The sequence below is a fragment of the Carcharodon carcharias genome, chromosome 8, assembly GCF_017639515.1.
Source record: "Carcharodon carcharias isolate sCarCar2 chromosome 8, sCarCar2.pri, whole genome shotgun sequence".
NCBI classification, from domain to species: domain Eukaryota; kingdom Metazoa; phylum Chordata; class Chondrichthyes; order Lamniformes; family Lamnidae; genus Carcharodon; species Carcharodon carcharias.
The window spans coordinates 169,154,662-169,179,594 of record NC_054474.1 but is presented as its reverse complement, the minus strand read 5'-3'; the positions used below and the strand labels follow the sequence as shown (position 1 = coordinate 169,179,594).

At 40.2% G+C, this 24,933-nt stretch overlaps 2 protein-coding genes and 1 long non-coding RNA gene across 6 annotated transcripts in view; 1 reads left to right on the top strand and 2 right to left on the bottom strand.

The window, feature by feature from the left end:
- Positions 1 to 650, bottom strand: part of golga1 (golgin A1) — a 65,330-nt gene extending 64,680 nt beyond the window's left edge. The window contains exon 1 of the mRNA XM_041194116.1: positions 509 to 650. The gene's annotated coding sequence lies outside the window, so the exon portion shown is untranslated. The remainder of the gene's footprint in view (positions 1 to 508) is intronic.
- Positions 651 to 780: 130 nt separating this feature from the next.
- LOC121281270 lies at positions 781 to 19,134 on the top strand. The gene is made up of 3 exons (XR_005943847.1): positions 781 to 1,004; positions 11,627 to 11,754; positions 18,656 to 19,134. It is a non-coding gene; the product is annotated as an uncharacterized LOC121281270 (long non-coding RNA).
- Positions 9,466 to 24,933, bottom strand: part of scai (suppressor of cancer cell invasion) — a 138,486-nt gene continuing 123,018 nt past the window's right edge. For all 4 annotated transcript variants that reach the window (XR_005943846.1, XM_041194119.1, XM_041194118.1 and 1 more), the window contains 4 exons: positions 21,343 to 21,415; positions 20,538 to 20,711; positions 19,129 to 19,229; positions 9,466 to 11,781 (listed from right to left, as the gene is read on the bottom strand). Coding sequence is in view for 3 of the 4 variants with exons in the window: in XM_041194119.1 (XP_041050053.1) it covers positions 11,635 to 11,781; positions 19,129 to 19,229; positions 20,538 to 20,711; positions 21,343 to 21,415 (495 nt within the window). In the remaining variant the exon portion in view is untranslated. The remainder of the gene's footprint in view (positions 11,782 to 19,128; positions 19,230 to 20,537; positions 20,712 to 21,342; positions 21,416 to 24,933) is intronic.

Genomic DNA, 24,933 nt, shown 5'->3' with positions numbered 1-24,933 from the left:
ATTTCCACCCCCCAAAAAAACAGCAGCAGCTTGCACCACAAAACAGCAGCTGACAGCTTCCCGAGTGACAGGTGACGAATCCAATCAGGAAGCGCGCTGCCCCGCCCCTCCCCCCCACCCCCCCGCCCCGGCAACGGTTTCATTGGACGGTCGCCAAAGCTCCGGGCCAATCGGCGGGCGGTAAGCGGGGAGGACAAACACCGGGCCGTCCGTCGGATATATATACGGCGGAGCGGCCTAAGGATGGGGGGGGGGGGGGGGGGGCCGAGTCAGCGGCTTCACCGGGGATCATCCAGCCATTGACCAACCGCTCGCCCCCCCCTCCCCCGGAGGCGGTGCTGGATAACAACAGGCCAGTTCTGGAAAGTTCGGCCCCCAACGGCCGAGTTAATACCAACGATAAACTCCGGAGAGCGGGATAGCCCCGGGCCCCGCCGCCGCCGCTGCCGCCGCGAGAGATCCTGTCAGGCTCGGTGTGTATAGACCGTTTCACATCATGAGGACGTACCTGAGTGTCCGTTAGCAGCAAAGCTCCGAGTGTGGTCGTCCAGCCGCCCCATCCATCCCGCTCTCGGCCTTTCTCACCTCCCTCCAGCCGATGTGGCCGCGACGTCATCCGGCTCCCAGCAGCTTTGGACCGCGACCGTGCCACAGGCTCGACCAATCAGATCCACCCTTAGATTGGCAGCCGGTGGAGGGGTGGGGGTTCCTGCCCGTTCGCCGATGCAATCGGACTTCTGATTGGCGCTTGGCTCAGTCAACCAAAACAAAAGGCAAGCCCGCAGGTGAGGCTGATCGCTGCGGCGCCAACAACTGTATGTATACGGTCAAGAGTAGACAGCGAGATCCTGCAGCGCCTAGAGTCTGGGAGGACTGAAGTCCAACTTCCATAGGTGCCATGGAAGCATCGGCGGAGAAAAGAGCTGACGTTTCGAGTCCTCATGACCCTTCGACAGAACTTGAGTTCGAGTCCAAGAAAGAGTTGAAATATAAGCTGGTTTAAGGTGTGTGTGTGGGGGGCGGAGAGAGAGAGAAGTGGTGGGGGGGTTTGGTTGTAGGGACAAACAAGCAGTGATAGAAGCAGATCATCAAAAGATGTCAACGACAATAGTACAAAAGAACACAGGTGTTGAAGTTGGTGATATTATCTAAACGAATGTGCTAATTAAGAATGGATGGTAGGGCACTCAAGGTATAGCTCTAGTGGGGGTGGGGAGAGCATAAAAGATGTAAAAAAAAAATTTTTTTTCTCTTTATAATGGAAATAGGTGGGAAACGGAAAATCTATATAATTTATTGGAGAAAAAAAAAGGAAAGGAAGGGGGAAGCAGAAAGGGGGTGGGGATGGGGGAGGGGGCTCACGATCTAAAGTTGTTGAATTCAATATCCAGTCTGGATGGCTGTAAAGTGCCTAGTCGGAAGATGAGGTGTTGTTCCTCCAGTTTGCGTTGGGCTTCACTGGAACAATGCAGCAAGCCAAGGACAGACATGTGGACAAGAGAGCAGGGTGGAGTGTTAAAATGGCAAGCGACAGGGAGGTTTGGGTCATTCTTGCGGACAGACCGCAGGTGTTCTGCAAAGCGGTCGCCCAGTTTACGTTTGGTCTCTCCAATGTAGACGAGACCACAGTTTTTCCAAGTAATTCTGTTTTTGTTTTTGATTTCCAGCATCCGCAGTTTTTTTGTTTTTATCCATAGGTGCCATGTTCATTTCAATGTGGTTGAGACTTTGTGCTCCAGGATTTAATGAGAGAGAGAGAGAGAGGGGTTGAAGTAGGGGTGAGCCACACAGACCGTGGAGCCTGTTCTGCCATTCAGTGCGATCATGGCTGATCTTGGGCTTCAACTCCACTTTCCCACCCCCTATCCCTTGACTTTCTGAAACCAAAAAATTGTCTATTACAGCCTTAAATATCAGGGTGACCAACTGCCCTTTTTTTTAAACAAGATTGCACCATAATTTCACTGATTGTCCTGCATCCCAATTTTTTTCTTTGCGTTACATCATCAGTCCCAGATTTCCAAAGCTTTGACCACCGATCTGGGAGGCTGTCTAGAGTTTCACCTTTCTTCCTCTGACTCAGGGATGGTATCAAGAGGACTGGATAATTGCAAACATTACACCTTTGCTCAAAAAAGGGGGTAAAGATAAGCACAGCAACTACATACCAGTCAGTTCAACTTCAGTGGTGGGACAATAATTCAGGACAGAATCAATCGTCACAGGGACAAATGTAGGTTAATTCAGGAGAGCCAGCATGGATTTCTTAAAGGGAAAATCATGTTTAACTGATGCTGGACTTTTTCTAAGAGATAACAGGGTTGATGAAAGCAATGCTGTTGATGTGGTATACATGGACTTACAAAAGGTATTTGATAAGATTGCCACACAACAGACTTGAGAAATGTTATAGCTCATGGAATAAAAGGGACAGTAGCAACATGGATACAAAATTGGCCGAGTGACAGAAAACAGAGTAATGTTTTTAGGTAAAAACAAAAAAACTGCGGATGCTGGAAATCCAAAACAAAAACAGAATTACCTGGAAAACTCAGCAGGTCTGGCAGCATCGGCGGAGAAGAAAAGAGTTGACGTTTCGAGTCCTCATGACCCTTTGACAGAACTTGAGTTCGAGTCCAAGAAAGAGTTGAAATATAAGCTGGTTTAAGGTGTGTGTGTGTGGGGGGCGGAGAGATAGAGAAAGAGAGAGGTGGTGGTGGGGAGGTGTGGTTGTAGGGACAAACAAGCAGTGATAGAAGCAGATCATCAAAAGATGTCAACGACAATAGTACAATAGAACACATAGGTGTTAAAGTTAAAGTTGGTGATATTATCTAAACGAATGTGCTAATTAAGAATGGATGGTAGGGCACTCAAGGTATAGCTCTAGTGGGGGGTTTTTTTTATATAATGGAAATAGGTGGGAAAAGGAAAATCTTTATAATTTATTGGAAAAAAAAGGAAGGGGGAAACAGAAAGGGGGTGGGGATGGGGGAGGGAGCTCATGACCTAAAGTTGTTGAATTCAATATTCAGTCCGGAAGGCTGTAAAGTCCCTAGTCGGAAGATGAGGTGTTGTTCCTCCAGTTTACGTTGGGCTTCACTGGAACAATGCAGCAAGCCAAGGACAGACATGTGGGCAAGAGAGCAGGGTGGAGTGTTAAAATGGCAAGCGACAGGGAGGTTTGGGTCATTCTTGCGGACAGACCGCAGGTGTTCTGCAAAGCGGTCGCCCAGTTTACGTTTGGTCTCTCCAATGTAGAGGAGACCACATTGGGAGCAATGAATGCAATAGACTAAGTTGGGGGAAATGCAAGTGAAATGCTGCTTCACTTGAAAGGAGTGTTTGGGTCCTTGGACGGTGAGGAGAGAGGAAGTGAAGGGGCAGGTGTTTTATCTTTTGCGTGGACATGGGGTGGTGCCATAGGAGGGGGTTGAGGAGTAGGGGGTGATGGAGGAGTGGACCAGGGTGTCCCGGAGGGAGCGATCCCTACGGAATGACGACATTGTCATCAAACCCGCTGACAAGGGTGGTGCTGTTGTTGTCTGGCGCACTGACCTCTTCCTCGCGGAGGCTGAGCGTCAACTCGCAGACACTTCCTCCTACCTCTCCCTGGACCATGACCCCACCACTGAACATCAAGCCATTGTTTCCAGGACTGTCACTGAGCTCATCTCCTCTGGGGATCTCCCTCCCACAGCTTCCAACCTGATAGTCGCCCAACCTCGGACGGCCCGCTTCTATCTCCTACCCAAAATCCACAAACAGAACTGCCCCGGTAGACCGATCGTCTCAGCTTGCTCCTGCCCCACGAAACTCATTTCTCGTTATCTTGACTCCCTTCTCTCTCCCCTTGTCCAGTCCCTTCCCACCTACATCCGTGATTCCTCTGACACCTTACGTCACATCAACAATTTCCAGTTCCCTGGCCCCAACCGCTTCCTGTTCACCATGGACGTCCAATCCCTCTACACCTCCATCCCCCAGCAGGATGGTCTGAGGGCCCTTAGCTTCTTCCTCGAACAGAGGCCCGAACAATCCCCATCCACCACTACTCTCCTCCGTCTGGCTGAACTTGTTCTCACGCTGAACAATTTCTCCTTCAACTCCTCTCACTTCCTCCAAATAAAAGGTGTGGCTATGGGTACCCGCATGGGCCCCAGCTATGCCTGTCTCTTTATGGGGTATGTGGAACATTCCTTGTTGCAGTCCTACTCCAGCCCCCTTCCACAACTCTTTCTCCGGTACATCGATGATTACTTCGGTGCCGCTTCATGCTCTCGTCGGGACTTGGAATAATTTATTAATTTTGCTTCCAATCTCCACCCCTCCATCATTTTCACGTGGTCCATCTCTGACATTTCCCTTCCCTTCCTTGATCTCTCTGTCTCAATCTCTGGTGATAGATTGTCCACCAATATCCATTACAAACTCACCGACTCCCACAGCTATCGCGACTACGGCTCCTCACACCCCGCTTCCTGTAAGGACTCCATCCCATTCTCTCAGTTCCTTCGCCTCCGTCGCATCTGTTCCGATGATGCTACATTCAAAAACAGTTCCTCTGACATGTCCTCCTTCTTCCTTAACTGAGGTTTTCCACCCACGGTCGTTGACAGGGCCCTCAACCGTGTCCAGCCCATCTCCCGCCCATCCGCCCTCACGCCTTCTCCTCCCTCCCAGAAACATGATAGGGTCCCCCTTGTCCTCACTTATCACCCCACCAGCCTCCGCATTCAAAGGATCATCCTCCGCCATTTCCGCCAACTCCAGCATGATGCCACCACCAAACACATTTTCCCTTCACCCCCCTTATTGGCATTCCGTAGGGATCGCTCCCTCCGGGACACCCTGGTCCACTCCTCCATCACCCCCTACTCCTCAACCCCCTCCTATGGCACCACCCCATGCCCACGCAAAAGATGCAACACCTGCCCCTTCACTTCCTCTCTCCTCACCGTCCAAGGACCCAAACACTCCTTTCAAGTGAAGCAGCATTTCACTTGCATTTCCCCCAACTTAGTCTATTGCATTCATTGCTCCCAATGTGGTCTCCTCTACATTGGAGAGACCAAACGTAAACTGGGCGACCGCTTTGCAGAACACCTGCGGTCTGTCCGCAAGAATGACCCAAACCTCCCTGTCGCTTGCCATTTTAACACTCCATCCTGCTCTCTTGCCCACATGTCTGTCCTTGGCTTGCTGCATTGTTCCAGTGAAGCCCAACGTAAACTGGAGGAACAACACCTCATCTTCCGACTAGGGACTTTACAGCCTTCCGGACTGAATATTGAATTCAACAACTTTAGGTCGTGAGCTCCCTCCCCCATCCCCACCCCCTTTCTGTTTCCCCCTTCCTTTTTTTTCCAATAAATTATAAAGATTTTCCTTTTCCCACCTATTTCCATTATATAAAAAAAAAACCCCACTAGAGCTATACCTTGAGTGCCCTACCATCGATTCTTAATTAGCACATTCGTTTAGATAATATCACCAACTTTAACTTTAACACCTGTGTTCTATTGTACTATTGTCATTGACATCTTTTGATGATCTTCTATCACTGCTTGTTTGTCCCTACAACCACACCCCCCCCCCACCTCTCGCTTTCTCTATCTCTCCGCCCCCCCCACACACACACCTTAAACCAGCTTATATTTCAACTCTTTCTTGGACTCAAACTCAAGTTCTGTCGAAGGGTCATGAGGACTCGAAACGTCAACTCTTTTCTTCTCCGCCGATGCTGCCAGACCTGCTGAGTTTTTCCAGGTAATTCTGTTTTTAGGGCTGGATGAAGGTTCATAGTGGAGTTCCCTGCGGGTCGATATTGGGACCCTTGTTTTTCCTGACATAGGGTAATGATAAATTTCAAAATTTGCAGACGAAACAAAGCTTGGAAACATTGTAAACTGTGAGGAGGGATGTGTAGAACTTCAGAAGGACATGGATAATTTAGTGGAATGGGTAGCTAGGTGACAGGTGAAGTTCAATGTGGAAAAACATGAGGTGATACATTTTGATAGGAAGAACATGGGGACACAACATAATATAAAGGGTACAACTCGTGCAAATGTGCGTAAGTCATTAAAGGCGTCAGGACAGGTTGAGAGCAGTTAATATAGCATACAGTATCATAGGCTCTATTAACAGGACATAGCGTACAAGAGCAAGATTATCTGCGCTTGTATGAACCTCTAGTTAGACCTCAGCTGGAATACTGCATACAGTTCTAGGCACTGCATTTTAAGAAAGATGTGAAGCCATTGGAGAGAGTGTAAAAAAGGTTTACGAGAATGATTCCAGGGATGAGAAACTTCAGTTATGAAGATAGATTGGAGAAGTTGGGATGGTTTTCTTTGAAGGCGGCTTAAAGGAGATTTTATAGAAGTATTCAAAATCATGAGGGGCCTGGACAGGGTGGATAGGGAGAAACTTTTCCCATTGCTGTAAGGATTGAGAACCAGTGAGCACAGATTTAAGGTAATTGGTAAAAGACACAAAAGTGATGAGAAAAAAACTTTTTCACACGAGTAGTTAGGATCTGAAACGCACTGCTTGAGTGTCTGGTGGAGGCAGGTTCAATTGACACATTCAAGAGGGAATTAGATAATTATTTGTAAAGGAGGAATATGCAGGGTTATGGGGAACAGACAGGAGAATGGCACTAGGTGAATTGCTCATTCAGAGCCAGTACAAACACAATGGGCCGAATGGCCTCCTCATGCACTGTAACAGTTCTGTGATTCTGCAGCTCCCTGTGTTTTTGTTATTTAACTGCTGCACTCAGCTCCCATCTTTGGCCACAACGTGGCTTTGCAACCCCTAGATGGTAGATTTGAATCCAACTAAATAGCCAAGTGGTTATGGTACTGGGCTTGCAACACGAAGATCAAGAGTTCAAATCTCACAATGGCAAACTATGAAACAATGTAACTTCATCTGAAAACAGATGGAAATGGGTTTGTACTTGAAAGAGTTACAGGGACCCCCCCTCCCCACCTACTGTCATGGTCACCAGCAACCCTCTACTTGCTCTCATGATTACTAGTTCCCACCTCTGGTCCCATAATCAAGTGTTCATTAAATAAAAAGTTGGTCACCCTGTTAAACGTGGTCAACAATGGTGATCGAGCATCCTGAGCCCTCTGGGGTAGAGAATTCCAAAGATTCACAACCTTTTGAGTGAAGTAATTTCTCACTATTGTCCATAATTCCTCCTGTCTCTGCTGCTAAGGGACCAACATTTATTTTAGCTACACAATTTTTATACACTTGTAAAAGCTCTTACAAATCTGTTTTTTTAAATCCCTGGCCATTTTGCTTTTTGCAATCTTATAAGCCTCTCCTTTTGAACTAATACTATGCTTAACTTCCTGAGTAAGCCATGGAAGGCTTTTTCTTGCTGAGTTTTTGTTTTTCAAGATTTTTGTTGAATATTTTGAATTGTTTCTTTAAAATGTTTGTTTATTTATTGTCATACTGTAAGGGGTTGATCATCCTTGAACATAAATAGCACCAAACACCTATATTTTCTGAGTTAGGACGACAGTTGGAGGCTGGGAAGTCATCTGATGAAACATCCATAAATAGGGACAACCAGAGCTGGTAATCCTGTTACTGAGGGAAAAAATGGTAAAATCCTGACATCCTCAACCTACAAAATAGTCATATGTCAAGGTTAAAAATCAGCCTATAGGATTGTTGCAATGGAATTATCATTACTATTTGCACAAGTAAAAAAAAAAAATGTAACAAAAATGCAATTTACAAACATGAGTTTCTATAACCGTTTCTGTTTTAACCATAAGATTTGGGATATTGGCAGCTTTATATGACTGATTAATATTCAGTCAAACATGTGTCACATCAGTAAAACTGGAAAGAAATTCACATTTTGTAATTAAGTTTTCTTAGTGACCAGGATATCAGTTTGGGGCAAGTTCCCAATTTCTTTTATTTCTGTTGTAAGTTTGAGAGTTTGGTTTTAATAACTGCTTGTGATCAATTCTATGGTGCATCCTGCTTGGTGACTATTTGTACTGACACACTAATTTTGAAAACATTTTTTGAAAAAGGTGGTAATGGCATAGTAATGCAGGAAAAATATTGATATTTAATCAAGTTGTTGCTGGCAAATTTTCCAGGGACAGGCCAATTTATCACAGTTTAAGATGCATGGGCAATAACCAAATATTTAACTTTATACCAAATTATTTGTATTGCAAATTATTCAAAACAATATCCTAAAGGCAATAAATATTGCCCTTTTACATCAAAGTCTTTGTAGACAAAAAGTGATTCCATATAAATCTGCAGTAAATGCACTTAAGCTAAATTTCCCTCAGCACCTATTAATTAATGCTTGCACATAGCTTATTATCTAACATCCCGCCTAAACATTGTCACAATAACTTTGATTGGCTAATGCTGGCTTTCTATTTTAAAAAGTCTATTTATCAAATACTTGAGCTCCTGCCTTCAAGGTGCATTATTCAAAATGAAAAGAGCAGTTTAAAAAATGTGTTTAGACGTGGCACTCACACAGATGAGCTGTGGCTAAACCTTCTTTAAATTCATTCATGGAATGAGAGCGTTGATGGAAGTACCAGCATTTATTGCTCAAACCTAATTGCCCTCAAGGTGATGCTGAGCCACCTTCTTGAACTCCTGTGATGTAGGTACACCCACAGTGCTGTTAGGGAGGGAGTTCCTAGATTTTGACCCAATGATAATGAAGGAATGGCAATATAGTTCCAAGACAAGATGGTCTGTTGCCCTTGTCCTTCGGTCAGTGGTCATGGATTTGGAAGATGCTGTTGAAGGAGCCTTGATGAATTGCTGCAGTGCATCTCGTAGATGGTACACACTGCTCACAGGCAACCGATTAAAGGGAAAGCAGGGAATGAAGTAGGATGTGTAAGTTGCATTTTTGTCAAGGGTGATAAACCAGTAAAATGGCATTCCAAAGATCACTCCTTGCTGACCTTCAAGGCAGCAATAAATATATGTCTAAGAAACTACGTCATCAGAAGGAAGGCAAAATTATGAGCTTGACTGTTTGCCAAAAGTTACTTTCTGGTCCCTCAGAGGCAGAGGTTTCCTGAATTAGATAAGGGAATCTGTTTCATTGCCTCTCCTGGGAAATGTTGACAAATGTTGATGTAGTACAATTGAAAAAAAATCAAAAAAAGGTATCTTTGGTATAATATAGAACTACTGATAAGTTGCTATTAACTAAAAAAACCTTTCCAGCAGAAAGAAATTGTGGTTAAACTAACTTTTCAGTTTTGCATAAGTTTGTTACTGAGGCACTTGTTCAAACGTAAATATCAACATGGTGAAACCATAAAGCTCCACTGGAACAGATGAAATTAACTACCATTTAAATAAAAGCATAACATTTTAATTCAATTCAGATTTGTTCATCATAGACTGTTCATTCTTAGTGACTCCAGTAAACAAAGGATTTTTCAAAAACATCTGTGTTGTCATTTTACTATTCAACTCCGGCATCACAAAATGTACACAAGTATTATTTACTACTATACAGAAGAATCAACATTGCTTTAGGATTTTTTTTATTGAGTCTCATTGATAAAGTATAGGGTAATACACATTACGAACACACAGTAAAAACAAAAATGTACATACAACAGTTAAGTTATGTTAATCACAAGACGCATTATAATGTGCAGACAGTGAGAACATTTTCTCCAGTGTGCGCCATCTGTTTACCTTTTAATATAACTAAAAGTATAGAATTCTGCTTTCATCTTTGCATTTTTCTGCTTCAAGATAGTAGCAAAAGATCACATTTAAATCTAATAACATGCTTAACAACCTTTCGAAAAGCTGCAGCACAGGAGTTGGGCTGCGTCAAGTGAATACAACGTGATTCACAAAAATTCTTTCATTAAAAAATCTTAAAACATCTTTGTAGTTGCAATTATTTACACATTAATTATTGGCCATTTTTAGAACTTTGGAAGCAAAATTGTCAATACTACAATGTCCTTTTATGCCATCTGGCCAATAAGCATTTAACATTTTAGTAATTAAGCTGCCTTCTTGTTTTACACACCTTAAAATTGTATTTTAGCCAAAACACATTCAGATTTTAACAACAGGACACAAGTTTAAGTGACAGCATATTAGACCAATAACATAAGTTAAATCAGATCTACGTGATGACTTGATAGTGAATAAATCTTCAGAAAGAGAAATTTCACACAATACAAGTCAAATAGCTCTCCTAAACCATCTAGGAGGTAATATCAACTATGAATTGAGTCAACACGATGCAAAAAGATGTGGTAATAGGCATAAAAAGCATATTTAATAGTCTTGATACTTGTCATAAATGGATCAAAATCTATTACAGGAAAGATGGTTTCCTTTACATAACATTACTATACAAAGTATATTTGGCAAAGGTATGAATCCCAAAGCTTTTCACAAAAAAAACTTGCTTATTTCAAGTATCCATGTATAAAAATGTAGCAGCGTCTTATGGCTGAACTAAAATTAGTTGTACAGCACAATACTTGTAACCATAAGATGTGTGACCTGTCATAGTAAATGTGTTGAGAACACAGAATACATCTTTCAGCTTCTAATTTCTACCAGTCTTTCAGGAACAAAGCAACGTTAAATTATAGCTACTAGCAACTTAATCAATAAAATAGTTCCTCTTTCAAAGAGGAATGATGAGTAGGTGGAATATAATTAAGAATATCTTTAATTTCACTAAAGTGAGGCTCAACTGCAAAAGTAACCCTAATAGTTTTATGCACATATCTGTAGTAAATGGAACAGATGAGACTGAATTGGAAGCTATTAGATATCATGCTACAGTGTTTTGTAGCAATTCCAATAGTGTAAAGCAACATGAGACATATACACTTAAACCTACCTTAATCTAATGGACTCTGCTTTGAATGTTTCCTGGTAGCTCTGGTTCTCATTCATCAACAGAGCATGCTCATCTGTCACAGTGCATTATGGGAGTGTTAGATAACACTGCCAAATGCAGTGTTTTCCAGGTCATGTCATATTTAATTGCAGTAGTGAAACACTAACAGGGGTATTAGTTTCTCTTAAGTATACCAAAGGTGACCATTAAAGGGTTTACTGATAATACCACAGCTTGTACATATGGCTAACTATAACTCTTAAAATGAAACAGAATATTATGGGAAATAATTCATTTTTTCTTCTATATATTGCTGCCAAGAGATACTTAATTATAAAACACTCAGAATGACAACCTTATTAACATCTAATGTTTTACTGTAACACAGGATGGATAAATGAACCAAGTCAAAAAGCTTCTATTGCTTTTGTAGTAAATGCCCTTTTCAGCTAATCATTATTTATAAATCATCTTTACAATTGTATCCTGCCGTGTTAATGTTTTCTTCACAATACACTTAACACACAGTGACTATGGAACACATAACTACAGAAACATAATTGTGCCAGATACATCAGTCTTTTGAGAAATTGTCTGATCAAAAAGACTTCTGTTTGAAAAAGAAGTGTTTCAATTATCCAATAGGTAAATGCAAAGAAAAATGTCTTCTTCAGAACCAGTGGCTTCAAATAAATTGTTAAATTTATTTTTCAGCCTTTCTCCTAATATTCAGCAGTGGTCTTTTCCAGGAAAAGGCTTCGAACATCCAACATGGAAGCCAGTTCTAGAATGTGATTCTGGAGGGCAGGATTCTCCACACTATCTTCTTTCTGCAACTGTGGGTATGTTTCCGGGTAATTCCGAGTTTCCTTTTATTGATATGGAGGCAGAAAGAAGAAAATAAACAGTTGAAAATAAACAGGTGTGCAAAAAATTAAGTTAATTTGGTAGTCTGGTGTCTCCATGCATTTAATATATTTAAGATAACATGAAAAAGACTGCCCTAAGTTGATCAATATACTACATAATCAATATCAAAACCAAAATCAGTATTTAAAAAAAAATCAAAAATGCAGGTGAACAGCCAAAACCCATACTGCAGAAAATGATTTTGGTTCAAGGTGATCATGGAGATAAAGCAAGATGGAGGAGCAGAGACAGAGATGGATGCAAATGAAGAAAACAGATTGAGGTGAGGGGATGTCATATTAATTGACACAGCATCCCGAGCACCATTGGCACCAGGGATTGTGATAAAATGAAGGGTTGTGATATAAAACTAAATAATATTTTATTCTATTCATGGTGTAAGATTCATAGCCATGCACCTGCTGTCCTTGGCCTTCTGGGCAGTACAGGTTGCAGGTTTGGAAGGTGCTGTCGAAGCAGCCTTGGTGAGTTGCTGCAGTACATCTTGTGGATAATACTCCCATAACCAATGGAAGCAGAGTGTTAATATTAACACAGAGCGAGACGCTAACCCATACCCTTTAATGGAAGTGAAACTTTTATAGTTATAGTTATGAAGAAGTTTCATTTACAGTGAGAAAAAATTACTTCTCATGTAAATAACTATCACAACTGGAATGAAACTGAATGTAAGGCAAAGGCAGATCAAGTTAGTTGGAGGGATGTTTCTATACTTTGATAAACATATAAAGTATATGGTAAGATGGTAGAATCTGTGGATGTACAATAGAGGATTAAGGGTTAGATCATAGCACATGCTCATAATTCTGAATGCAAGCTCCATTGCATTATGATAAAGTACATAATTGATGCTAGGTCCTCTCTCATTCAACATCCAACCATGCCAGGAGTTAAGATGTGCAATTACAAAGTAGGATTGGTAAAGACCTAGCAGCAGGTTGTCTTCCCACCCATCTAGCTACTATGAAGTGGCATAACCTAAGGAAATAAATAAAATAAGTGGAAGGCCAGAAGATTGGATAGAATACAAGGAACAGCAAAGGATGACTAAAAAATTAATTAGGGAAAAATTAGAGTACAAGAGAAAGATAGCCAGAAAAATAAAAACAAATGTTAAGAGTTTCTATAGTTATTTAAAAAAGAAACGAGTTATCAAAGTGAATAAAAAAGAGATAAAAACAAAAAACGCGGATGCTGGAAATCCAAAACAAAAACAGAATTACCTGGAAAAACTCAGCAGGTCTGGCAGCATCAGCGGAGAAGAAAAGAGTTGACGTTTCGAGTCCTCATGCCCCTTCAACAGAACAGGTTTATTTTGTTGAAGGGTCACGAGGACTCGAAACGTCAACTCTTTTCTTCTCGGCCGATGCTGCCAGACCTGCTGAGTTTTTCCAGGTAATTCTGTTTTTGTTATCAAAGTGAGTGTTGGTCCAATGGAAGGTGAGTCTGGAACATTGATAATGGAAAACAAGGAAATTGAAAATGAATTGAACAGGTGTTTTGCATCAGTCTTCACTATAGAGGATACAAGTAACATCCCAGAAGCAGCTATAAATCAGGAAATGGAAGGGAGAGAAGAACTCAGGAAAATTACAATGACCAGAGAAGTGGTACTGACTAAATTGTTGGAGCTGCGGGCTGACAAGTACCCGGGTCCTGATGGACCTCATCCTCGGGCCTTAAAAGAAGTGGCTAGTGAGAGAGTTGATGTATTGGTTTTAATTTTCCAGAACTCCCTAGGTTCGGGGATAGTCCCATTAGATTGGAAGATAGCAAATGTAGCTCCGTTATTCAAAAAGGGAGGGAGACAGAAAGTGGGAAACTACAGGCCAGTTAGCTTAACATCTGTTGTGGGAAAATGTTAGCTATTATTAAAGAAGCTATGGAAGGGGACTTGGAGGAGTTCAAGTTAATCAGGCAAAGTCAACATGGTTCATGAAAGGGAAATCAGGTTTAACAATCTTATTGAATTTCTTTGAGGAAGTAACATGTGTTGTGGATAAAGGGGAACTGGTGGATGTACTGTACTTAGATTTCTAGGAGGCATTTGATAAAGTGCCACATCAAAGGGTTTGCGGAAAATGAAAGCTCATGGTAGAGGGGGTAACATGCTGGCATGGATAGAAGATTGACTGGCTAACAGGAAGCAGAGTGAATGCATAAATGGGCCTTTTTCAGGTTGACAAGATGTAACGAGTGGTGTGCCACAGGGATCAGTGCAAGTACTTTAACTGTTTACAATTTATATAAATGACTTGGATGAAGACATGGATGGGATGGTTGCCAAATTTGCTGATGACACAAAGATAAGTAGGAAACTAAGTTGTGAAGAGGACATGAGAAGGATATAAAAAGATATAGATAGGTTAAGTGAATGGGCAAAGATCTGGCAAATGGCATATAATGTGGGAAAATGTGAAACTGCCCATTTTGTCAGGAAGAATAAAAGAGAAGCATATTATCTAAATGGTGAGAGATTGCAGAGCTGTGAGATGCAGAGGTATCTGGGTGTCTTAGTGCATGAATCGCAAACGGTTATTATGCAGGTCCAACAAGTAATTAGGAAAGCTAACAGAATGTTATCATTTATTGTGGGGGAACTGAATCCAAAAGTAGGGAGGTTATGCTTCAGTTATACAAAGCACTAGTGAGTCCACATCTGGAGTACTGTGCACAGTATTGGTCACCTTATTTAAGGAAGGATGTAAATGCATTGGAAGCAGTTCAGAGAACGTTTACCAGAATAATACCTGGAATGGGCGGGTTGTCTTATGAGGAAAGGTAAGACAGACTGGGCTTGTAGCCACTGGAGTTTAGAAGAGTAAGAGGTGATTTGATTGAAACATATTAGATCCTGAGAGGTCTTGACAGGGTGGATGTGGAGAGGATGTTTCCTCTTGTGGGAGAATCGAGAACTAGGGGTCACTGTTTAAAAATAAGGGGTCACCCATTTAAAACGGAGATGGGGCAAAAAATTTTCTCTCGGAGGGTGAGTTCTTTGGAACTCTTGCTGAAAAGGCAGTGGAAGCAGAGTCTTTGAGGTCAATAGATTCTTGGTAAACAATGGGTGATAGGTTATCAGGGGTAGGCAGAATGCAGATTTGAGGTTACTATCAGATAAGCCATGATCTTTTTAAATTGTGGAGCAGGCTCAAGGGGCTGAATGGCGTACTCCTGCTCCTTTTTTATCTGTTTGTATGTTTAGACATTTGTGCACTTCCTCCAACCTAGCATACTGTATACCCTGCTCACAGTTTAGTTCTCTCTATACATTAGGCAGACAAAATTCAGATTAAGTAATCACTTTGTCAAGCATCTGTTCTGCCCACATTTGCGACCCAGCGTTCCACGTCACTTGCCACTTGAATTCGCAATGCATTCCCATTCTGCTCTCAGGCTTTGTCCTTTTACTTGATTTCAGTGAAACTCACTGCAAGCTTGAGGAACAGCATCATATTTTCCCAATAGGGCCTCTGGCTGTAACACTGATTTAAGTAACTTTAGACCTTAACCAAAGCTTCCCTTTCTCTTCTGCAAGAATTGCTGGCAATGTGGGATTGACGCATGAGCTTTTTGGAATAGAGGAAAGGAGTAAATTGATGCTTGGGTTGGGGGACCCTACATTGGAAGACCTTTCTGCGAGGAGTAAACTTGTTTTTATTTTTTCTGGGTCACAGGTGTCTACGTAGCATTTGAAACAAAACAAATTAATTGATGGATCGTACTTATTTATCTTTATTTGAGCTAACAGCCATGACAGAGACATGGCTACAGGACAGGACCTGAACAATGAAGGGTGAGAGACTTTTAATAAGGATAGGAAGTTAAGAAAAGGTGGAGGGGTAGTTCTGTTAATTAAAGACAACATTACCACAACAGAGAGGGATGGCCTAAGTTCACAAAAGCAGTTTGGGTAGAGATGAGGAATCATAAAGGCAAGAAGTTGCTTGTGGGAGGGCTGTACAGGCTGCCTAACAGTAATCACACAGTAGGACGGGCTATCAAAGAGGAAATAGTGGGAGCTTGTCAGAAAGGTACGGTGATTATCATGATCTTAATCTACCTATAGACTGGAACAACCAGGTGGGCAAAGGCAGCATAGATGATGAATTCATAGTATCTTTTCAGGATAATTTCTTTGATAAGCACGTTCTGGAGACAACCAGGGAGCAGGCTATACTATATTAGGTCTATACTGGACCTGGTATTGTGCAACAAAATAGAATTAATTAATGACCTCATAGTGAAGGTGCCCCTAGATAGCAGTGACCATAATATGATTGAATTTTACATTCAGTTTGAGGGAGAGAAGATTGGGTCTAAGACTAGTATTTTAAACTTAAATAAGGGCAATTACGAGGGCATGAAAGCAGGACTAGTGAATGTGAACTGGCAATTTAGGTTAAGGAATAGGTCAATAGAGATGCCATGGCAGATATTTAAAGAGGATATTTCAGAATACACGGAATAGATATATTCCAATAAGAAACAAAAATTCCAAAGGGAGGATCCCCCATCTGTGGTTAGCTAAAAAAGTCAAAGATAGTATCAAACTTAAAGAAAAAGCATACAATGGTGCAAAGATGGGTGGCAGGTCAGAAGATTGGACAGAATATAAAAAACTGCAAAGAATGACTAAAAGTTTAATGAGGGGAAAATTAGAGTACAAGAGAAAGCTATCTAGAAATATAAAGGCAGATACTAAGAGTTTCTATAGATACTTATAAAAGTTAACAAAGTAGCATTGGTCCTGTAAAAAGAAAGTCTGAGGAATTATTAATGGAAAATAAGGAGATGGCAGATTAATTGAATAGGTCTTTTCCATCAGTCTTCACTACTGATGATACAAGTAACATCTCAGAAATAGCTGCAAATCAGGAACTGTAAGGGAGGGAGGAACTCAGGAATATTACAAATCTCCAGGGAAGTGCTGCTTAGCAAATTGTTCAGTCTTCAGGTCCTGATGGACTTCATCTTAGGGTCTCAAAAAGTGGCTATGAGATAGTTGACATGTTGGTTTTAATTTTCCAAAATTCACTAGATTCAGGGAAGGTTCCCTTAGATTGGAAAATAGCTAAAGTAACTCCTTTATTCAAAAAGGGAGGGAGACAGGAAGCAGGAAAGTATAGACCAGTTAGCTTAACATCTGTCTTAGGGAAAGTGTTAGAAGCTACTATTAAAGACGTTATAATAGAGCACTTAGATAAATTCAAGGTAATCAGGCAGAATCAACATGGCTTTGAGGGGGAAATCATGTTTAATCAATTTGCTGGAGTTCTTTGAAAAAGTAACATGTGCTGTGGATAAAGGAGAACCAACGGATGTGCTGTACTTAGATTTTCAGAAGACATTTGATAAGGCGCTACATCAAAGGTTATTGCAGAAAATAAAAGCTCATGATGTAGGGGGTAACATATTGGCACGGATAGAAGATTGGCTGGCTAACAGGAAGCAGAGTTGGCATAAATGGGACTTTTTCTGGTTGGCAGGATGTGATGAGTGATGTGGCACAGGGATTAGTGCTGGGGCCTCAACATTTACATAAATGACTTGGATGAAGGTATGGTTGCTAAATTTGCTGACGACACAAAGATAGGTAGGAAAGTAAATTGTGAAGAGGAACTAAGGAGGCTATAAAGTGACATAGATAGGTTAAGTGAGTGCTGAAGATCTGGGGAACGGGGTATAATGTGAAATCATTAATCTTGGCAGGAAGAATGAAAAAGAAACTTAATATCTCAGTGGTGAGAGATTGCAGAGCTCTATGATTCAGAGGCATGAATCACAAAAGGTTAGTATGCAGGTACTGCAGGTAATTAGGAAAGCTAATAGAATGTTATAATAATTGTGAAGAGAATTGATTACAAAAGTAGAGAAGTTATGCTTCAGTTTTACAGGGCATTGGTGTGACCACATCTGGAGTACTGTGTACAGTATTGGTCTCCTTATTTAAGGAAAGATGTAAATGCATTAGCAGTTCAGAGAAGATTTGCTAAATTAATACCTGGAATGGGACTATGGAGGGGCAATAAATCCTGGCTGAGCCAGCGAAGCCCACTTCTCATGAATAAATTTTTTTAAAAAGACAATTGTCTTATGAGGAAAGGCTGGGCAGGCTTGGCTTGTATCCGCTGGAGTTTAGAAAAGTAAGAGATGACTTGATTAAAACATATACAATCCTGAGGAGATTTGACAGGGTGAATGTGGAAAGGATGTTTCCTCTTGTGGAAGGATCTAGAACTTGGGGTCACTATTTCAAAATAACTGGTCGCCCAGGAGGAAAAATGTTTTCTCTCAAGAGGGTAGTGAGACTTTGGAATTCTCTTCCTCAAAAGGTGGTTGGGCAGAGTCCTTGAATATCTTTAAGGCAGAGATAGATAGATTCTTGATAAGCAAGGGGGTGAAGGATATCAGGGGTAGGCAGGAATATGAGGTTAAAATCAGATCAACCATGATCTTATTAAATAGGGGAGCAGGCTTGAAGGCCCACTCCTGCTCCTAATTCAAATGTTCATATTTGCCAATGTCCCCTTTCTACCTGTCTCTCCGTTCCCCCCACCCCTTTTAGCTATTTGTACATTTATTGAGTTTCAAATGTCTTTTCTTTGATTTTTCTCATTAAGCCTCCTATTGACTTGTGCCTGTATCAGTTCTGTCATTTAGCCATCTCTTCTTAAGCATTTTACAGGTCTTTTATTTTAATTCCCATATCGTATGTGCTTTTCCCTTTGTTCCATTCCTTGTTAAATACGGTTCATCAGTAATATCTTCAAGGCTCCAAACAAAATGATAACTTGTCTATTTTCTCCACAGATGCTGCCTGTTCTGCTGAATGTTTACAGCATTTGCTGCTTTTGTTTCATATTTACAAAATCTGCAATTCTTTTGCTTTTTCTACCTGATTAAACATTTACCTTGATCACTAAGAAAGAACTTCACATTCAAAACAGGCCCTGATCCAAAAAGACTTTGCAGATCTTGTTTTGATGGTTTATTTACAGACTCCTAAAGTTACTAACTCATGCTGGGGTGCCATTCCATTGGTTCAGTATACTTTTTACACCTATCTCATGCAGTCATTGTTTGTATAAGTTTAACATTGACTATTAGTAGGCTATATGATCATGAAGAACATCACAGCCATCCCGGATTCTGCTTTCATCAATGGCAAGCTCAAGACTTTCCTGCAGGGAAATGGTATGCATCTTATACAATCTAAACTTTTCAGACTTTTATGTTATCAGTTGCTGTATTGCTGAAGTAAAATCAAAAGGTACGAATCTTACCCTGAACATTTTGTGCAGTCTCATGGTTGCAGAACAGAGAACAAACCGGGTCAACAATAATCGAAGGAAATCATCACCAAAAAATTGAAGGAATGCTTGATCTGTAACAAAAAAAAAAATGAACAGGGATATGCTTTGTGATTTAAGTGCCATTCTCAAGAGAGCTGCTGCCATTCACTCAGTCATCCAAAGCAATGCAGATATAACTTAAACTGGTTGGAAACCTATTTTGTTTAGTGATCAATATGGCTATGCCATTTTATTAAGATTGTGCAATGTTCATGAAACAGGCTTCATTTTATAACTGCAAAAATCCTCAGGGAGTTCTGAAACAATTCTTAACTTCAGTCTTGTATGAAGAAATACTTGTGTAAAAAAAGGCTTACGGCCAAGATGAACATTGCAACAGTGTTGTAGATAACCAGAGACAGGTCAGCAGTCTTGTGTTTTATTTTCATACTTATGAATATATACAGGTTGTGGTAAATAATGTGACAGCTTTCATATTGCTCTAGAAAATGACACATCTTTCTGGCTCACTGAGAATGCCAGTTTTTTGATACTTTAAAAAAGTTTACTACAAAAACAAACTCCCTGTAGGGTTGTTTTCAATCTTAAAATTAAATGCATCTGCTAAAAGTGGAGGTTTTTACACCAGCTTGTTTGCTTAACATGCACTTTAAAAATAGCATCTCATTGAAGATAGGTAGTTCAATGTGTCTCTTACTAGAAGATACTATAAAGCACAAGGACCTGTATAATAGATTCAATTGAAAAAATTGCATTAACTAGAAAACCACATTACCTCATGTTTGAGGAGATTAGTATGTGTGATCATACTGTGCAAGGACTGCTCCAGACTAAAGCGGCAGCCAATTATGACCTCAGGTAACTTTAGATGGACAATAAAAATAGTCTTGTCAAGCATATAAATCAAGAAAAAAAATCTGTGTATACACAATTCTTCCTTCGTACATTGTGCAGCATTATTGCTTAGTCATAACATTTTGCAACTGTCTCACAATCCCAAGTTGCAGAAGCAAAATTTTAAAAGTAACAAAATTCCCACTGCTGAGCATTTTACAACTACTCCAGCTGTTTTGATAGGTTGCTGGGGAATGACAAAAGTGACCCAAGTTCTCAATCAAAAATTCTTAAGCTCACCTTCTAGTTTCAATATAAAAAAGGCTTGTTAGCTAACAGAATGGTACAGGTGCCAGTGGAATCATGTCCAAAGCATCTGTCACTGCCTTCGGAAGAAAAGTGCAGTATTCTTTTTAATTAAATGCTGAAGGGTGGAGAGCTTGATTAATCGAACCAGTCAGTATTCTTACTAAAACTAATTTAGTTACTTGTTCATGCATTCATTTCTTCATAAAACAGCACCTGGTGTGTGGAACATAGCTTACCCACAGTCCGTGATTTAGTCAGCAGGTGAGCTATGTCCCTATAAATCTTATGAAGATATTCTTGACATTTATCCCACATTCCTTTCCTCATACTTGTGAGTCGACACATAAAGAGAAATGCCATCAGAGGATTATACAGAAAGAGGGTGAAAAGGCTGCCACGTTGAGTTTGATCTGTAAAGAGAGGCACATAATTTAATAAGATTTTGGGAAGGGCAATCCATCCACCAATAGTTATCATGTACTCTTAACACAACAGTAGCAGTGCAAAATGAAAACATCCCTGATTTTGATTGCTTGCCAAAAGCTGTGATTAAAGCATCATCATTCTTTGCTTTCAAGTTTAAGTTGGCTTAATAATAATTGCTTATTTACCAAATAAGTACAACCAAAATTTGAATTCAACGAATTACATAGCAACAAATTTCAAGCAGAAGACATCCAATGCCGTCTTTCCACAGTATTCCACAAGTGCATTTCTGATATCTTGAATCCTGTTGTTAACACGAACCTTTCTGAAACCCACTGAGCTTTCTTGTTCCACCAACCATGGCAGCAATCTGTTCTACATATTTAGCATCCTACACGTAGGATGAAATTGCATGTCTCAAATTTCTCTATAGTAGTAATTGGATTATTTTAGGAATCACATCAAAATACTGTTCACGATATAGATATAATTATACTGCATCCTAGGATAATTTAGAAAATGATGGTAATATCGTGTTGCACAATCACCTCTAACTGTGGAATAGTGAATGGCATAATAATTAAGTCACGTCCTCCAATCAGTATTTAAAAATACCTTGTAAACCTTTGGGATATGCTGTTGGCGAAAGCAGGCAGACTAAAGGCTGGCCAAATAAGTTGATAAAGTTCTGCAACAAAAGAGAAATTATAATTCAAACCTGCATCTCTTGATGCTTTCAAAAATGATACAGCACAGCAATAGAGAATAAGACATTGCACAAAAAAAGTATGGAGATAATGTGTTACAAACACCAACACTTTTATTTTAGCTATCTGTATTTATTATTTGCATGTGATGATGTTATGGCTATTACGTAAACCAGAATTTGGTACTTAAAAGGGTGCAATCTTCACATCTCTGCTTTTCACAAAAACTCTTTTCTGAAAAACAAATACTTTGATATTTAAATGAGAGATTATATAATACTCCAGCATCAATAAATAAAATCCTGATATCACTGCTTACCAAATCATAACCAGTGTGGGAGTTGAATGGATGTGTCATTGCAGATCTTGCAGTAGGAGTAACAGGGAGGCTATAAATCCTCACTGTTAAGGAGTAAATTGGACATTTGCACATACACAGTTAAATTTGGAAATCAAGAAGTTTCTGCTCTTCCACAAGCTTCCCTACACTCAGACTTCAGCAAGAGACTTGGCTTCTAAATACATGTAATGGTGTGAAGTTGTGGCATTTAGCTACTAAATATGGCAGCAAAAGTTATGGCTTGTCCATTCAAGCATGTGAATTTTTAAGGGTACGGCAAGACTTAATTACTGTTAAACACCCTCTCTGGCACTAAAAATTATTTTTTATATGTGTAGAGTGGCATCCCTTTGAAGGTAATTAGTGTTGGAGGTTTAAACTTATTTTTTTTTACTTATTTCTTTTTCTTTATCTCACCTTCATTATCCATTTATTTCCTCTCTTTATTGTACTTCTTTCCATGGTTTTACACTGAATTAAATATTCTAATTTACACTTCCTGTTTTAGACTCTGCATGTTTCACTACATATTCTTCAATCAATCAGATTGCTTAAATGATATGCAGATGCTTGCCCTGTTCCAACAGGTCCCAGATCCTCCCTTTAGAGGGTGTGCTGTGCTGTTTTGGTAATCAAATAAATGCAAATCACAGTGTAAAATTCTACAGAATGTATGTGAACCCGTATGTGCAATAGACACCATTTGTTCACCACTGACCACAAAATCTGGGCTGATATTTCCATGTCTGATAAACAATTCATTCAAATGCTCTAAAGCTATGACACATCTCAGGGTTTGGATAACATGAACAAATCTTTCAAGTTTCATTCTTGATTCAGGACACTATCTCAATTACTTCATTTGTTACCATTTACTAACACACTACAGACTATAATTTTAGAAGGTCTGGTTGACCAACTAGCATAGCTGTGCAATAGAGTAGTGACCAGCATTCAACATGTGTATTCACAGATAAAGGAAAATTCCTCACTCCGATCAAAAAAAAGTCAGGGAAGTTACTTCTGCTTTGTGGTTCAATTTCTTGATTCCAAACTTAATCTATAAAAAATGAAAACTGTAAAATCTGCTGCAAGTCTGTTCAACAGTTACAAGTTACCACTGAGTTGGTCTCAAACACAAAGTTTTCTTAATCCAGACTTGTTAGCTTAATAGGAGATATTAGGCAGATAGTCATAAATATAGAACCACCAGATTATTCACCAGTATAAAGGTGGGGAATCCATTGTACCTTAAAAAGATAAACATTCAAAAAAGAGTTATAGCTATTCATTGTGATTAGGAATCAGAAGGTAACAGATAATTCTAACGACTAATTCTGTGTGCCTGGGTTAGAACAAAATTGAAGATATGACTGAAAAATTAAATGCCTTGTGGCTTTGTTCAAAGCAAGTACTTTATTACTTATCGTTAAAAAGATTACACTAATTCCCCTTAAGCGCATTATATTGTAGGCTATATAACCAAACAATGTAATCCTCAACAATATTTGCCTTAAACCTTATACTTCAGTTACGTTGGTAAGTAAGTCTCAACAGATCTGTTTTTGATGTAGGCTATTAAAGAATAAGAATCACACCCTTTCCAGGCCACAAGATTCTTTTCAGTCTTTCAGAATCAATATTCACTATCAAAACTTTTCATAATTTTAAAATCTCACATTAACTCTCCTTTTAGCCTTTTCTTCTCCAGCAGAAAAAAACAGGACCTCAAACCCCTCCTAGTAATTTTGGTATTTTTAAACCAATAGCATCATACAGTGTGTATGTGAGCTGTTGAGTGAATTGTTGCATTATTCCGAGGCCAGAATAAGAGAGACAATCTTGCCTTAATTGTGATTCCTACTAACCAACACTTCCATGATTTCACTATTCTCCCAATGGATACGACAGGGCTAAATTTGAAAGCCTTTTCATTTCCTCCCTTCCACTTATTTTCATGGCTAATTGAAACAAGAGTTCTGATTACAAGAACTATTTGCTTATTAAAATTAGGGTACACAGGGCTTCATGACAAAGTATTCACAAAAACAGCATATGACCATGCTTTTACAGTCACAGAAATTCTAATCAACACTTTTAAAATTATTTCACTCTGAGGAACTGGATGGCACAATGAGTTAGCACACTGTTTTTAATTCTAGGATCAAGACTTCACACCAGTTAAGACTAACGGGTCCAAAGTCTTCATAATCAGACATAATTGACATACAGGTGGTAAATTTATGCAGTCTCAACTAGGTTCTTGAGTGGGCACAGCCTAAAGAACGAAATGATTCAAAGGTCTGCATTAAATGAACAATCTCACTCATAGCATACAATCTGTTCTAGCGCATATAAGGTAAGCTCTTCTTTTCAGGGTAGGATTGAAGCACATGTAGGAGTTTTACTCTGCATCTCACCACTGTATTGTGGCAGCCTTCTGTCTTGTAAGACAATATTTTACACCATGGTGATCAACTCTGTGTTAAGCGTCACCTGTTGGGCTCAGGCACCTCACGCTGTCATGGCAGTCTCTGCCGTATTTGCTGCAGAGGAAGACAGTGGGCTGAGAAGGTGCACAACCTGGTGGCCTTGAGGCTTTTTCTGAGCCGCCTTCTCTCTCTCAGCCAGCTGAGCTTTTCATTTCTGCTCGCTTCTTTCAATGCCCTTCCAAATAATCAGTCTCCAGAGGACACGGCCAAGAACAACTATCTCCCAGTTGTCAGTGTCAATGTCTGCCATCTTCATTTCTTACTTGCATGTGTCTTTTTCGTGGATGTATGAATGACCAGGAGGTCATGACCCAGTGGCCCGTTCACCATACAGAAGTCTAACTATATGGCCGTTATTCATCCGATGAACATGGTTGAGCCAGCACGGATGTTGTTGGCTTAGTAATGAGCGTACTGCATCATACCTCACCTGCAAGTGCTCAATACAGACACTCAGTGGTTAAAACAAAAGTGTTTCACTTCGAAGCTCTAATATTTGCAGTCTGTTTATTAAATTTGTCAAAGATGTAAAGGAAAAGTTCAAGAATAACACTAACGGCATTAACATTTAAACAAATAGCCTCAGAGGTAGGCTGGCTACTGACAATACATTAGTCTTGCCACACTAAGATTATGACAAATGTCAAGCACCAGAGGGAGCTAATGT